Raw genomic sequence first — 17,466 nt, 5'->3', positions numbered from 1 at the left:
GACATTTGTAAATGGGAAGTGTTTTTAGCACAGAACACGGTCAACTTTTTTAAAACATTACTGCTAGACTGACATTTTATTTTAAATTTTAAAACAAGTCAGTGTAAAGCAGATAAATCTGAAGCCAAATTACTTACATGTGCATCAATATCAACTGAAGGATACATGGGGAGGACAGACTGAGAGCCAACATTGCTTGGTGTCTGTGTACAGGGCTCGGGTGTAGGGGATTCCGTAGTGTGAGAGGAACTAGTGGAGCCAGTGGGCACTCTGCTATTCACCGCTGAAAAACATCATTAACACTGTTATTTCACTCTTGAGAATTGAGCACTTTACATGGAAAAAAATACTGTATTATAGAATCTTAATACTATAAGAATGCATTTTCTAAAAAATGTTTAGCATTAAATGTCTCTGAAAAAATTATGCCACTTAATGTAGTTTGTAGAACATAATGCAAGTGTCACATTCAAACTGTGTTTAGGTCAAAAAAGCTTATTTTAATAGATTAGTCTGCAAATGATTTCTCCGCATACAACCACGAAGATAATAAATTATCTAATATTGTAACCTCAGCAGTGACACTTCAAGGTGTCAATAGTAAAGGATTTATGATAAAAGCATAATCTAAAAGTTAGGAAACAAGGAATAAATCTGAACTATTTCATATCAAGTTCAGTAAGCACTTTCATTAATTTTCTAGGTAAGACAACTAAAGCATGAAGAGTAAAAGTGAGTTCCAAAAATAGTTCTGGCTACAACAAATTAACAACAGAGGGAAAAATAGGAAGATGGCATTCTGGGCACATAGACGAGTTAAGTATTTCCTTTCCCTAAAATTGTGTGTGCTGTCACCCAGATTTTCACGACAGGGCTACAAGATTCCATCTCCACTTAAAGACTGTTAAACACATACAAATAGTGAGATTTTATTTTTCAAATTTTTCACAATTTGAATTGAGGTTCGTAACTAAGAATTATCTATATTTACATACAGAGCTAAAATTAAAAGACTAGGAACAACAAGCAGAAAGGCCAGAAACACCATGATGAGTATTTTCTAGGGTCAGAGCTCAGCCTTAGCCTCACAGCACACTGATGGATCATCAGTTCATGGTATTTTTGAAGGAAAGATCCAAACAAATTAGAAGGGGTCTGACAGGAAGGCTCCCTAATGGCCTTGTTTCTAGATTAAAAATTTCAGTACCCTTTATTATAATATCTATAATACAAGATCTAGAGAATAAAAAACTGGTATGAAAACCACATCTGGATATCAACATTTCTGTATTGTATGCTAATTGCTCTGGCCAGTTAGAGTAACAATTGATTTGTTCTAACCAGTAAGAGTGCAAAATTAACCCAAAGCATGTAATGTTGCTCCAGAAATACTATGAAAGCAATTATAATGACAAAGGTTCATGATGAATTCAGGTGGGGAATAAGCAGAAGGAATATTTTTTTTTCAGTGCCAATATTCTCTGTAGTAATGGAAGATGGAAGAGAAACAAAAATGTGATAAGAATGGTTTCTAAACAGAAACTTCAGTAGTTTTACCATGAACAGTTTTTCACTAATGGAAAGGATTTAAAATTAAACCACTGAATGAAAACAGAGAGTATCAATTAATGATACAGAATAAAAGTTAAATTACTGGAAAGATCTTAGTAAGATCAGAAACAATAGAACACACCCATCATTTAGTCAGAATACATTCTGATGTTTGGTTATAGGTAGATGAAATACAAATGATATGTTCATAAGTGTAGCAGATTTTAGAAGAACCCAAACTCTGAGTTCTTAAAGCCAGGATAATTTGTTTAAAAAAAAATCAAGCCTTTGAGATGGAAGTTTTCAGTTACAGTCCCAAAGGCATTCAGTTTAGTGTTAGGACTTACATTCCAGTGCATGAGTCAAAGGAGAGCAATGAAGTTTAGTTACAGTGTAAAAGCAGCAGTGTATTCATACCTGGACTCAAATGGAGTTCACTTCGCCTCAAAAGCTAAGCACCTTGTGAACAAACCAGGTCTGTATTATGAGTTTCCAGATACAAAGATCTTATGCTTCATCCACGTAATATGCATTAATACAGTGGTTCTCAAACTTTTGTACTGGTGACCCCTTTCACATAGCAAGCCTCTGAGTGCAACCCCCCTTATACATTAAAAACATGTTTTAATATATTTAACACTATTATAAATGCTGGAGGCAAAGTGGGCTTTGGGGTGGAGGCTGACAGCTCGCGACCTCCCCATGTAATAATCTTGCAACCCCCCTCAGGGGTCCCACCCCCTAGTTTGAGAACCCCTGCATTAATACTTATCTACCTCAGCAAGGTGCTGAGGATTCATTAATGTAATATACTGCTTTACGTGGTCAAAGCACTATTAAGTGCTAAGGTTAAGTGGATTTAAAAAGATTCATATTTTGGAAAAACAGTAAGACACTAAATCATCCAGCTAAGGACTGATTTTTCCCTAATATAAGCTAATAGCATCCTTCTGAAGAGGTATTTTACTACCTTTTTTGTGGGGGGAGGTGGGGGGGAGGAGGGAAAAAAGGAAAAAGCACAGAGGAATGTACTTCAGACATTTCATTTGTTTTTAAGACTCCTTAGTAATAGATTCCGTTTCACCTTAATGCAGATCCACCAAAATCAAAAGACCAGAACTGAATCTCTTCACAGGATAAAAGCTGTTAAACTCTGTGCATTAATGGAAAATCTGTACACTAGTTCCAAGTCAACTCTAACCACCAAGATTGTTACAATATTGGATATAATTGATTTCCTCCCCAATAACTTGCTAAAAGGCAATTACTATTTGCAAAATTTTAGATTCCTATAACCTTTTGGATGCCTGTTGTGATGCCCCAATTGTTGGCTGGTTGCCAAACCTGATATTGGACCAATGAGAACTGTTAATGTAATCTGCACTCTCTCAAGAATAATCTCTCTATGAAGATGGTATCCTGAAGATAATGTAGTTCATTGAATAGTAAACATATATTAATAGCAATCAGTAGGCTTGTTAAGGCCAAATTCTATATTCAATTAGATGTTTTAAAAAAGGACCATCATACCACAAGTATTTCTCAACACATTTTAACAAAATATTTTGTATGGAACCAGATTTAACTACACTAGTACTGATATTACACCCAGAGTCAAATATGTTCAGTGTTGTAAACATTACCGTAGAAAAGCAGGTCAGCTATAGGTCTCACTTGCAGAGCATGGAAACTCATTCTCAAAGACTGGCCATACCATGCTTCCAATCAGGATTTTGCAGGAATAAGAGAATAGTTCACCATTGTGTGTTTAAAGTCCAAAATCAATTGAACTAAAAGGAACACTTGCTTAAGGAGTCATTTATGTCCCTTATTAGATTTCCCAAGAAATATTTTAGCAATTTGCTATAGAAAGTTCAGGGCAATTTTCAAATGACTAAATCCAAGTGTGGTTCTAACCTATGGTATTAGGTAAACTACAGTGTTCCAGAGGAACAGCAATATGAACATGTAGCATTATATCCATTTTGTCTATCACTTGTGGCACAGCTTTGCAGTAATGGTATTAAGATCATGTGTAAAGGAGCAGCACACTGTACAAAAATTAAAAAGACGGTGTGAATCTTAAACTACATTGCTATGGCAAAAGATCGGAATTGGCAGCAAAAGATCAAGTGGAATTCTGCAAAACAGATGCTCCGATGGGATAAATCGGATTTAGTGGCTTTTTTTTTTTAAACACATGCCGCTATAAGCAAAGGGAAATCTTTGCTACACTGTGGAACAAGAGCAGGAGGAAAAAATATTCTCTTCTTGGTGGCATTTCATAAGCAAAAAAGCCACACTTTTCTGGATCACTTCTAACCCAGTTTATAACCTCACAAAAATGTATATTTTTAACATACTCTTGAAGGATGCAAAAGCACTTCAACTACACAGCACCACTGAAGTACATCAACTTTCAAGATGGAAGAGCAGCAAATTCAGTGGAGCACAGAAAATTGAACAATGTGGGGAAGGGAGATTTTGTTCAAGGACACTGGGGCAAACTCCTAGCATTAAAAAAAGTAGCCCTGGCATCTTTAGTCCCTGATGAATGGAACAGGGAACTTGAAAGAGCTCTACATTGATGCACTTTAGTAAACTTGTGTGGTACTGAACCATGAGAATGAGGGTCCCTCCCAAAAAAATCTGTTTTTAACAAATCTTTAACAGGCCTCTGAGAAAATATGCATGATTCAGTTGGAGTAGGCATTATGTTCCATTCATGACATGGAAAGTTACAGGGTGCAGGGCAATAGCCCAAACACACAAAAACTCAGTGACATGGAAGCCAAGTTTGCTACTTTACTTCCAAAACACAGACATGTAGGCACACAATTTATTTTAGAGGATTAGATACACTTCTGTCATTTCATTAGAAAGTATATAGATTAACTAAATATCGTTATCAATATATATAATTAAAAATAATTAAGAGTTTCACCACATGCAATTTAGGCTCTACATAATACTTTTGAGATTGTACTGATTTTAGATGCTTCCCTACAAAACACACTGATAAGACTTTTATAGAATACAGGTTGAACCTTCCTAGTCCGGCACCCTTGGGACATGACTGGTGCCGAACCAGAGAATTTGCCGAACCACAGGAGGTCAATATTGTAGTGAGCAGGTCTCTCTATTTTTATCTCGCCGAGATGAATGAATGGAACTATGCTTATGATGCCTCTAGCCAAGTTACTGGCTCTACCTAGTTACCGGCTCTCTTCATAAGAAGTGTTAGTGTTGTTACACAATTTTACTGTATTGGCACAAGGAAATAAGTAGATAAAGCATAAAAACCATAAAATAAAATCATGCTGGACCACAGATGTTGCCGGACCAGAGAGTGCTAGACTAGAGAGGTTCAACCTGTACTGTTATTCACAACATATTCAATAAGCTTGTTGCCTGAATAAGTCTGAAGTTTGAATGACTTCTGATTTTAGGGCTTCATTTAGATCTTCGTAAGTTTATGAAGGCCCTAAATTTTTTCAAAATGCATTTTCTTTAATATTCACTAAAACTTTAACAAACAATCCTACAAGGTATTAAAGATGATATTACTGGTATTTTTTAATTTGGGAAAACCGATTACAGGGAATCAGAGTAAGAACCAACTGATGTGATAACCTGACATTTTGTTCAAGGTCCATACCAAGTTTTAATCATTAAAACATTAAAAGGAGCTAAGGCAAACAGAGAGATTGTGGTTGATCTGACAGTTGTAGTATGAAGGTAAAATTAGACTTCAACTGCTATATTTATGAACTACTAAATATACCTCATATTACTGTAATAAAGACAGTTGGCAATAAGATTGGTATCTAAAGACAATATGACTAATAACGTAGGTTCATTTTCTTTGTTTTTTTCCCATGAATGTAAATTTGTGGTATTTCAGTATTGTCTAGTCTCTTTTATAAGAGCTTTCCCTGGAATTAAAAACCCCCACACTATTTTAAAATCCTGTTCTAGCAATCTACCACATTGTGATCTATTAATCTTTTAAAACTAATGACAAGCTGTCTGCTAGGTTCAGACTGAACAACATTTAACCAGTGTTATTTTAAATAGGAGTGTGTTTGTATATAATTGTTACTTTTCACATTATGCTTCAACATTTCCCACTTTGGATTACACTGGTGACCAGTATTATTCCAAATGGTTATGTATTTCATAATGTAGTAGCCCAGAAGTCATCTTTAACAACGATTCCAGAAATAAAAATTAGCACATCAATTTTGTGGAATCATTCAAGAGCATGGATTTCAGAGCCAAAAAAGTTTGCAGAATTAATGCACAAGCATTCAGTAAACTGAAAGTTTACATTTATAAATTCAGATTCAGTCCACCAACCAAATCTCTCTAGGGAAAGAATTCCAGACAGAAGCAAGGTGCAAAAAAGTCTGTATTTTGAATGAAAAGCGTGACTGACCAGCACAAACTGACCAGAGCAATATTAGTAAATTGGATAATATACAGAAACTGGCAAAAGGATATATCATTGTCCCAAGGAAATCACCAAAAAGCTTTGCATTTAATGTCGCTAATTGAGAAAGCTATCCATGTATGCATGCAATATGAACTACAAAAACCTCTGGTATACCAAATTTGTACTGCAGTGGAATAATGTACAATGAAGTCTGAAATTTGTATCAACCCATGTTCACCTATCTAGTCTCAGAAGATGCAATAAACACTAATTCTAATATAGTCTACACTGAAGAACTATAAGAGTTTCATTCACCTTTATAAAATCCAATTAAACCCTGCAACTAATATAGCACAACTTCAGTGAAAGGATTCAGAATTAGATGGGCGCTTTCTATAGAGCTATTAAAATAATTCAATTTATACTTTACGATTAAGGATAATTCAGTGGCATTCACTCTGAATTTATGAGTTCATCTTAACTTTCCAAATTCTGCTTAATTACTACAGCACAGATGGGACGCAAGATCACAGAATTCATTAAGGTGAATACACAGAGTAGGTAGCTTTAATGATTAAATTAGTAATCAGGGAAATTTAGACCTCCAACTCCAAATTACAACTCCAAACCTCCCCTAAACACCAACTGCCCTATGAATCACAGTAGCGCCTCCCTTTAGTTGAGGCACTAAACGACTAGGCTGACCAATAATAAGTTACAATGACATTTAATATCTAAATTGCTCAATGAAGACATTCCTTGGAGAGAGAGATTCAAGGAAGTTCATGCTACAATACTTAGCCCTTGTCTAAATGGGACCTTTGAGAAGTTTGCCACTGTTGCATTACCACTGGTGACAGTAGAGATATTAGCGTAATCAGGGCACCAGTTACTGCCAATATTTTTACCATTGTGTCAACTAGACCTGCTTTGAGTTGGGTTACCATACAGAGTGGTAAAAATGCTGAAGCCCTTTCTACACTAATGCTCCCACAGTTGCTATCATTGGTGTAGTTCTACCAGGGGTAGTGTAATCATGGCTACTTTAAAAAAAAAAAAGGAGGCTTTCAAGAAACACAGAACTTGGTAGCAATTGTCATTACACATAAACATCGGTTAATGTGGTTTATGTATACAAGACTTCTTGATTTCCATATTTTCTACTGCAAAACAACTTCCATATAAAACGGCACCATAATCTGATCTGCAAACTTGCCAGCGTGCAGTGTTCAAGAGCACCCTGAATATGGATAAAATGTGAAATTAGGGTGAACACATGTTTTAAGATGCTTTTAAGATTTTTAAATAAATGTATGTAACTTCATGATGAGATGTGAGCCCATGACTTTGAGGGTTTAATCTACTAAAAGATGTGTCACAATGTTGATTCCTGACAACTAGAGCAAAGTAACTAAAATCTCTCCTGATCATCTTCAGGAAGTATAACTTACATTTATGAAAAATCAGGAGAAAATACACATTTGTGGAGCAACAATAATTTCGGATACTACCAGTAGCAACAACATATGTAGCTGGGATTTCTAAAGTCCACTCATGGTTGTATTATTGGAAATATATTAATTATTAAGATACAGTACATACTTGTGGAACTTTACTAAATTTAACTGGCACTAAGAATATCTAAAGAAATACAAGTAAAAACTTCACTTACATAAATTAATTTTCATTAAGAAAAATCTTAATTGGTTAGACTCTAGTAAATCAGTTTTTATGAAATTAATGGATAATAAGTAGGCTATTCATGGTCACTCTGTTAAATACTGCACATTCTGAACATAATGACAGGGTTTTCAGTTAGACATAAAATATCCATTAGGTCTTTGTCATAAATAAATTGAGGTTTTTAAACAGTAAACATTCTGTATGTTTCAAATTTCACTTTCAAGCTAACTAAATTTAGGAAATATAAGTACAACATAACTCACTGTTAAAAGATTAAGCTATTTATGGTATAGGTTTTGAAAATTTAGTAACATTTTATGTACGATACACAAAGTAACGTTCGTATAAAAACCAGCTAGATTTCATTCGGTTACTGATTTGATCACTGCAAGTTACATTCTATATGAATGAAAACCATATAGCTAGTGATTTAAAATTTGACTACTAGCTATTTAAATGTACATTGTATGATCCATTTAGAGATTTGTGGTCGACATACATACAGAACATGTTATAGCAATAATATCCAATCCCAAAATTCAGCTCTTGTGAATCACACATTAAACACAAGATTTTCTTCACTGTACTCTGAAGTTTCACATTAAATTTTCAGTAAGAACATTTAAGAATTATGCAGGTTTTCTCCTGTTAAAAAGTACATTAACTCCTCTTTAATGCTCTGCAGAAACATGATTTGGGGTGACAAGGGACGACAACAATGTCAGAAAGCAGGACCTACATTTCTCTCTCCCTCACATACTAGAGAGTTTCTTTGAATGAAGTTATACATCACCATCTGGAGGAAGTTGATCTTGTAACACTTATCACAACTATCCCACAATATCCAATAGAGCTTGAGGGAAGACTGCTAAATTGCTGCCCATCCCGATACATGTACTCAGCTTCGGCAAGTTACTAGTTTGGAGGTTCCTGTGAGACTTAGCAAAAAGTCTTATTTGACATTTCTGAAAAGCCTGAGATGAAATTCAGAGGATAGGACAGTGACTAACTGAAGAGAGAAAGACAGGAGAATAAAGACTAAGGGACAGACGAAAGGAGTTGAGAAGAGGTGAGAGAGATGCTGGATAAAAAAAACAAAAACTAAAACTAAAAGCAGGACAGTGAGGACTGACCTGCCTATGAATATAATTGTAGCTACATATTTAGATCTTTCACACCTCCACCAAAAAATATAAATCTCGGCTAGATACCTGAAGCAAGCTCCACAAAGATGATACCTCTTTCCAGAATGTGGCTAGCAAGTGTAACCTTATGTGGGGGAAACCTTGATTCATCTTTACTTGTATCTTCATACACTTATTGGCAAGGCCAGGAATGTTTTGATTTTTGCTTTTCATCCAGACAGCCAATGTAGCATATTGATCCTGTGGGTCCACCACCATTTGATCCCTTATAGCGTGCCACATTTTAAATTTTGTAAAACAGTAATCATATTACTTTAACTGATGTTTAGAATTTAATCTGAAAACATGAGTCAATTTTATAAATAAGCACTAAAGGGACAGATGGTCTTGAATCTGTATTTAGAGTCTAGATTGTATTTAAACTGTTTCAATGCTTCCAGCAGAAAGGATAGTGGTACATTTGTCAGTACAAATGACAAAAAATGTTTTCATACTTCATTGGAGACAACTGCCACACTAAGTAAATCCATGTAGGGTTATATGCAAAATTCTATAGAAGACTTAAAACAAAACTAGTCATTTTCAGATTTCCTAATGGCAACTTCTAATTGCTCACAACAAGATTTCCTTAAAGTATCATAAAAAAAGATGAGGTCACAGGGGCTGCTATAATAGGTCTCCAATAAAAGGAAGTTTAGCACTTAGTCTTCAGCAATTTGGCAAAACAGATAGGGAAAAAACCTCATGTTAGAATTTGGAAGTGTCTAAAGATTAATAGCACTAATAAGAAATTAAATATTCTTAAGCAAGTATTCCCAAGTTGGAAAACCGCAAGATGTCTTTTTGGAGGGGAGGAGAGAAAGGGAAACTGAGCACACAAGTTAATGCAAAAATATGTATATTTCTTAACCCACCTGCTATTAGGTCATCAAGAGTGTCGGTAAGCGTCTGTGCTGGAGTGGCAACCATTAATCCGTCTGGTTCTTGAACTAACAGCCCCTGCCCATGTCCAGCAATTTGCTGCTGCTGTCCTACATTTTGCTGATTACCTAATACTTTCTGAAGGTCAAGAGAATCTGTCCCATTATAACCTAAGTTACTGGAAAAATTACACTGCGGTGTTGACAATGCTTGGATAGGGACAAACTCTATTTGTTCAGCAGGTGGCGAAGACTGTTGTTGTTCGTCATCTTTAGACAAGATTGTGTCAACCTGAGGTAACTCTGAAAAGTTTTCCTCTGGTAGACCCTCATCTCCTTCCACTTCTGGGAAGACACCTGTGTGTGGGCACTGCTGCTGCAGGGGAAGTGGTGTGTCTGTCTGACCTTTGGTCTCCAAATATTCTTTGGTAAACTGCTGCTGTGTTTTCATCTGCAACTGCCTTTCCACCTTCTGCAGCTCCTTCAATATTTTCTTCTTCTTCTGTACTTGTTCTTCTCTGTTCTTTTTAAGTTCTTCAATCTTATCCTTATTCAAAGGTTCACCTTGAATTAATTCCAATGATTTAAGTTGTGCTTTTTCAATAGCACTAATTCTCTGTCCAAGTTCATTCAGCTTGCCTTCAGTCTCTTCTACTATGCATTCCAAAGGCTGGTATGGGTGAAAAGGTGGCAGTAGGTCCTGATCTGCTACCTGCAGGGAACTTGACTTCTGCTTGGATGTACCTAAGCACATGAAAAATGTTTGAAAAAATGCCATGCTGAAGTTATCCCACACCTCCCCTCTCTCCCGACCCAAAACTTTGCAACTAAAACTGCACATCTGTCAAACCATATTAAGATGAACTAGATTATTAAAGCCTACACTCCATATTAGGTAGATGGCACAAGACAAATATAACTGGAATTTTAAATGCTGATCCTAATTGTCCCTTGTAATACTGCTATTTTAAGCTTAAAATGCCCTCTCACACTCATGACAATGGATATCAGGGAAGTCAAATCAGAAGACACAGCACATGGCTGTTTTAGTAATTTACTGAGTGGTTTGAGTAAATTTGCTCTAAGAAGAAAAAAGTTAGCAAAATAAACCCAGCAACAGGACAAACCCTTTTACAGACCTAACTTCCAAAAGCAAAGTGAAAAATAAGGCTGTCCAAATTGAAGGGAAACTAACTTTACATTGCATTGATATTTTATTTCCAGGCCACATGCCCCAAAATGCTATAGTATTCCTCCCTTTGGTTCAGATATCAGAATGCTGGCAATGTAAACGTAAAAAAACAAAACCAAATCACCTGCACTTATTTTTAATTAAGTATGGACATTTATTTGTAAGAGTACGGAAAGAAGAAAAATTAACCTATTTCTTGCTTGATGTTCTCCAAGGAGAGAACACCACAGGTGCAGCTCTGGTCAACATTAAGAATTTAAACATCCCTCTTCAAAACCAATCTAGCAAGAAATAAATACCCCTCCCCCTCATTCACACCTCCATGTGTGCTTACAAGCAATCACAGCCCTCAAGAAGGCAAGCCTCAGTTTGAGAAACAGCAAAAACTGCACACTGCTGCATGATTGATCCAACTGACCAGGCTTACAAGAATAAATCGACTAAGTGTTTAGATACCAAATGTAATGTTAATATGAAAAAATTAAAAGGGGAGAAAAGCTTTTAGCTTACTTTATTAGACACCAATTTTCATAGTAATAGTCAATATATTGAAAAAATAAAACAGTTTTAATTAAAGAGTTAAAACTTGAAAAATTACACACAGGCTAACCTAATTCTCCATCAAAAGTTGGAATTTAAAAAAAATACAAATGATAGTTTTAGCCATGACTATTTAACAATCAAATTACCTGGATCAGAATATAGTTGAAGAAAAACTCAAGAAAAACTTCACTATACAAATCATAGCTGCATAAATATTTCAAATCATTTTAAGAAAACTAGCTGAATTGCTCAGTCATGATGAACACATGTATTTAAACATCAATTGTTTTAAGCAAGGCACTTCAGCAAATCCAAGGAGAAGTTTTACTGGACATTAAAGCGAAAGCTAGATATTAAGGTGAAAATCAAAAGCAAGCAAAATTCAGAATTAATAATGCTGGTCCATGCAGAAGTGTATTAAAAGGTTGCACAAAAGAAAACACATTCAGCACTCTTTTCTGTATTTCTCTTGCTTCTGGAAGCATCAGGCTGAATCCTCACCTGCCACCTTTTAGCTTCCCCTGATCCTTGGCTGTAACTGCCCCAGATGTAACTTAGAGCAGCCTAAGGATTGCTCCATATTGCTCTGGCTGCTACTGTCCTATTAGGCAGTACCATAGGGGGCAAATCATATACCATGCCCCTGTGCTCTACCCCCACCTCTCCTCCTAGAGTGTGGATGAGGGAGGGGAGAATGGAGCAGTACACTGCTTTAGCCAATCAAGGGTTTCCCTAAATCAGGAAGAACCCTCAGCAATTCAAAGTGGCTGGACCAGGGCTAAGGATTGAGACCTCTGTGTTTAATAGCTAACTTTTCCTTCACTTAGATTCTGCTTCACATTGTGAAGACAGTGATCATGTTCAGCCCTTTTTTGACCACTACCCTAGCTCTTCTGCCCACTTCAGTTGCAAAGGAGTTTTTACTTAAGATTTGTATGCTCTGTCTTGCTTCAGAGCAGGGATTCTGGGGAAGTCTTAGGTTACCTGGACAGGCCATTTTCAAGTACTTAGGAACCACTGACTTTTTTGGTTTCCCAAATTTTGTGTGCGCGCGTCACAATGCAAAAAATGGCTTGATCTACTGAGGTTTCACCAAGTTTTACCTATTTATCCCACTGCTATAAGGTCTTCCAAAAAACAAAACAAAACACGAACAACCCAGAGTCATATCACATAGGGAAAATTTACTTTGCAGAAGTGAAGCTGCAAGTCTGGGCTTCTTCTTAGCAGAACTTCACAGTACCTACATGCTTTTCTCAGTGGTTCATCTTTGCCTGCCCATAGGATTAGGCTTCTCAAACAGTATAGCTGGATTTTTGTTTTTTTAATATAATATAGTTTAATATAATATAGTTTGCCTATACAATAAATTTTACAATGATATCAAAAGGGATTCAAATAATTAATATATCTATGGGGTATATACAGGTTTTTTCTTTATTCTTCTTTGAAGAACTTATTGAGGAAAACAAGTACAACACATTTTTCTTTTTCAACAAAGAAGAATTACAGGTCAAATGAAGGGCAAAAGTTAAGTGTTCAAACACATGGGCTACACAAAGTCAACCCAGCTACATCACTTAGGGGTGTGAAAAATCAACACCCCTGGGCAATGTAGGTAAGCCAACTGAATCCCCCAGTGAAGACAGTGATAGGTCAATGGAAGAATTCTTCCATAAACGAAGCTACTGCCTCTTGGAGGTGGATTACCTACGCCAGCTGGAGAACTTCTCTCATTGGCACAGTTCGTGTCTACACTAAGTGCTACAGCAGTGCATCTTTAGAGTTCGAATTATAAACAAACCCAAACTCTGTGTGCTCAATGCCTCCACTAGCCTGTGTTTCTATTGCTGAATGTGTGATTCTTTGGGAATGGAAATAAATTTTACCCAATATGAAAAATAAAATGTTTCCTCATTTGAAATCCTTAATGCTTCCTGACTTCTTGGATATACCCCAACATGCATCATTCTCAGACAGCACATACACCAGTGAGCCTCCTATCTGTGATGTTCCACCCATCCTAGGGTTTTGTACTATTACCATATTTGAGTGCTTTCCAAATAAAATGGATAGCAATAAATTCCTAGCTCCAATGTTCTACTCTGTTATCTTCACTGAATCAGAAGTACCAAGAGAAATTCAAAGAAGTGGAAAAATCTTATAAAGAGTTAGAGAAAACTTAATTTGAGCTAGTTAGTGGGGACACTTAGCACAGAAATGTGTTTAACTCAGTTTTTGGTTTTGCATTGCAGTATACCTTTAAGGTTGTGCAGCAGGATCAATTAATTTTAAAATATTTTTAAACTTTGGTACCTTTAAGTTTTATAGATATAATAATCCAGAAGTTATATTTACGGTCACTGAAGCTACATTTAAAGTTATTTCTTGTATTGTGATAAAATACATACAGGAATAAGGAAAGAAAATATCAAATTTGTTGTCAGTAGTCAACTTACTCTGTCAAATTAAGATGTTACTCTGACGAAGGTTTAATAAATCTAGCCTCACAAGAATCTTTTTCCTTGAAGTCTCTTGCTGAGAAACTAAGGGCATTAGATGCTGAGCTGCCCTCATCATTCCCAAGGTTATCTGATTGTCCTCTCTGGATTTTGCTAGAAAGGGGGCTCAGACAGCCTCTCCCTGATAGCTAATGCTATCCCCTCAGGAAAGTGAAGTTGCAGTTTGACAAAACCAGATCATAAGTAACTGTTTCCAGATTTTAACATCAATATTAACTTTATCTGCCTACTTGTGGAGAAAACAAGCCTCACATGAAAAGCTTCTAATGCTCCCTTCTAAGGATACATGGATTCCAACAGCAGTAGTATGGTCTTGTACAAAGACCTGACCCTTGTGGTTTATATCGGGCATAGGAGGCTCTTAGGCCCATCCTGCAATGTTGTATAGAGTCCTTTAAGTCTGCGCAAGGAGAATACGGGAAAAACTGATCTGTGGCCTGAATCCAGAGCATCCAGTCTCTAACCATTACAGGGAAGATGAATCCAGCTCACAGTATGCTGTTGGACAGATCTGAGTATTGTATTGTGACTACGTGGAGGGTAATGAGATGCATGTTTTCCCACCAACAATTATGAGAGCATGGAGGTGTTCAGTCATCAGCCTCTAATTAGTGGGTAGGTTCAGTTTTCAGGACATTACAAAACTTTCTCCAGGACAGTAAAGATCTGTGCCTGTAATCTCGTCGATGATAGGAGGGGGTAAGAGGGAAGAATGAAAATTCGTGTTTGAACCTGAAGTGTGTTTATCAAACCTGAAAATCATATTGTAAATCAAAATAGTGTTCTGGTTAGTAACTACAATCTTCAAATACTTAAAAAATATCTAAAATTTGTTTTTCTGGGATAATTAAAATTCACACTTTAAGAGGCCTAACTGCAAAGATCTACAAATTGTATCAGTTGAGCATAGCCATAAGTGTTTCCTCCTAACAGCAGAGCCAAAATGGTCAAATTTATGATGGATTTCATGGTTCCCAGAATGAAGTTCTAGGGGAGGCCACATTCAGTTATACTTGTGACAAAGCCATTATTTAAGACAGATACCAAATGTAACACTTAACTACAGCATCAAATGAAAGGAAAAGACAGACCTAGGGAGGAAGTCTTCATTCAAAGAAATCACATTTGAAATAAGCAGATTTTCAGATCTCCTTGGTATAACACTATCCTTAACACCCACTGCACTTATACATATAGTAGATGCCTAAAATCAAGGCAATGTTACATACTTTGACTCTTCAAATACAGATTTAACAGGGCTTAAACCTCAAATGCTAGGCAATCTAGAATTAAGTCAAGCATTTAAAATGTTCTTTTCCTTTTTAAGATTAATTTTTAACAGACATCAGCGGACATCTGACACCTTGGTACAAAGAGAGTAATAAAAATTCAATTGGTTAATGTCAATTTATTTGGAAAGCTTTAACATGCAGATTCATATGATGTGTTGCTGAACAAGAGTGGTTACAATTTTGAACACACACTATGTATGCTAATTCACGGCTGTAAAAACAAAACCCAAATCATATCTGTGCAATAGTTTATTCATATCACAAAAAATAAAGAACCACTTAAGTACTCAAAGTGCCTTATTTAAGTTGCATTAATGTGCTGTATTGTTTAATTATATGAATAAAATCATTAGAATTTTAAAGGTTAGTTAGCACAGTCACTATAACTGGGGTAATTTGTTTGCATGATCCTTGACTTGTAAGTTTTATTCCCATATTATAAAAACTTGTTTATATTGCTATATTTTTCAGTTTTACGTATCAGTTATTGTAAGTTATTTTAAAAATATGCATACTAAGAACACTTGTGCATCTGAAATCTGACTCTACAGTCAGGCTATAATGCCATATAGATAGTAACACAAGACTGACTTTAGTACTACCAATATAATTTGTAAAGCCAGCACTGCCACATCTACTGCAAAGAGAAAGTTGGGAAAATTTAAAAAAAATCTCATCTCCATAGCAACTGGTTTTGGTTGCTTTTTACAAGACTTGTTTAGCATGCAACTAAGGTTCAGGGCCACTGAAATCCCAGTTGTTGCTAGACAAAAATGTCAATGACTATGAGGTAATCTCAAGTCACATGGGAGAAAGTTGCTAAGTCTACATGCTCAGATAGTAAGAAAGTGGAAGTAAGAAAAGCAACAGAAGAATAAATATTTAAGAACAGGGTGCATAACCATTTGCTAATTTCTTCATTTGCAACTGGTAACATCATTTGCTCTACACTGCTTAGACCTCTCCCCACTATGGTTTTCTCCAGGACCCACATCCCACTCTTGAACATATTTTTTGAGAATTGAACTTTGACTACCCACTTGTATGCAGAGGATACCAAAAGCCTTTACTTCAATCCTTGCCTTACCTTTTACCTGCTTCAAATACTGGATCTTACGTTATTTCCTCCAAACTCAATATATCCCAAACTGGAATTCAAACTGACAGAGTACTCCTTACCAACTCTTTGTTCCCTTTATTGAAATCTTATTCACTCATATAGGTAACCTATTTGGTTTTACCCCCAGATCTTCCAGGTATATAAATCTGCCTTACAACTCCAAAGCACTGAACACAATACCTTGACTGTTCTGAAACTCATTTATATCCTTCTCTCCTCTCATTTAGCTTGCAATTCTTTTACAGTTTTCCTACATCCCAACACTCCAAACAAACTGGTGCAAGACATGGCTGCTGTCTTCACAGACTTGATTTCCATCAAGAAATTCATGACAATCTTTCTTCCCTATTGTTTGATGCCTGACTGTAATGGCAAATTCCTGGAATTCTGATTTCTGATCTGCATGCCATTCCCTACACTGAGCCCTGGTCTACACTACCAACTTATCCTTCAGTGACAAAGTTAGCTATGTGGACAGGAGAGCTTCTTTCATTGACATAGCTACTGCCTCTCAGGAGGTGGAGTACCTATGCTGTCAGGAGAAGCTCTCCTGTCAACGTAGGTAGCATCTTCAATAAGTGCTACAGCAGCTTTGTGTGTTGTAAGAGTAGACAAGCCCAGAGAAACGAATTTGTCTCCTTTTACAATGGATGACCGATCTCTCCCTATACTGCTGTTTCAAAATCCAAGCTCTAGAACCATCTCAATTTTTCTGAAAAAGATTTTTAGAATATTAATGACATCTCTAAGAACTGTATTTTTTTGCTTACCTAAATGGCAGCCTACTGTTTTACAGCAATAGTAGACTCTACAGGGACCCTGGTAACATCTGCAAATGTGATCATGGTAATATTTACCCCAAAGAAACATCTGACACAGTAAGTTTGGAAACAGCTATATAGAAAACAGCTTGCTTTTTAAAATTTTAGTTGGTCAAGAAATGCTTTAGAGTGTAATGCTTTACTCTTCACCATTGCGTCAAACATCTTTGAACCAGATAACCCAGTTTAAAAACCACTGCTCTAGAACAAGAATTTTTGGCTTAGTGCTAAAAGGCTGGGTT

At 36.2% G+C, this 17,466-nt stretch overlaps 1 protein-coding gene across 9 annotated transcripts in view; it reads right to left on the bottom strand.

Annotated features, from left to right (window-relative positions):
- ANKHD1 (ankyrin repeat and KH domain containing 1) overlaps positions 1-17,466 on the bottom strand; it is a 206,672-nt gene that overhangs the window by 39,238 nt on the left and 149,968 nt on the right. For 7 of the 9 annotated variants that reach the window (XM_073356055.2, XM_073356058.2, XM_073356056.2 and 4 more), the window contains 2 exons: positions 9,729-10,478; positions 138-283 (listed from right to left, as the gene is read on the bottom strand). In XM_073356055.2, the coding sequence (XP_073212156.1) occupies positions 138-283; positions 9,729-10,478 (896 nt within the window). The remainder of the gene's footprint in view (positions 1-137; positions 284-9,728; positions 10,479-17,466) is intronic. The other 2 variants (XM_073356060.2, XM_073356061.2) reach the window with 1 other exon arrangement.

Source organism: Lepidochelys kempii, chromosome 8 (assembly GCF_965140285.1).
Source record: "Lepidochelys kempii isolate rLepKem1 chromosome 8, rLepKem1.hap1, whole genome shotgun sequence".
NCBI classification, from domain to species: Eukaryota; Metazoa; Chordata; order Testudines; family Cheloniidae; genus Lepidochelys; species Lepidochelys kempii.
This window is presented reverse-complemented; position numbering and strand designations above follow the sequence as displayed.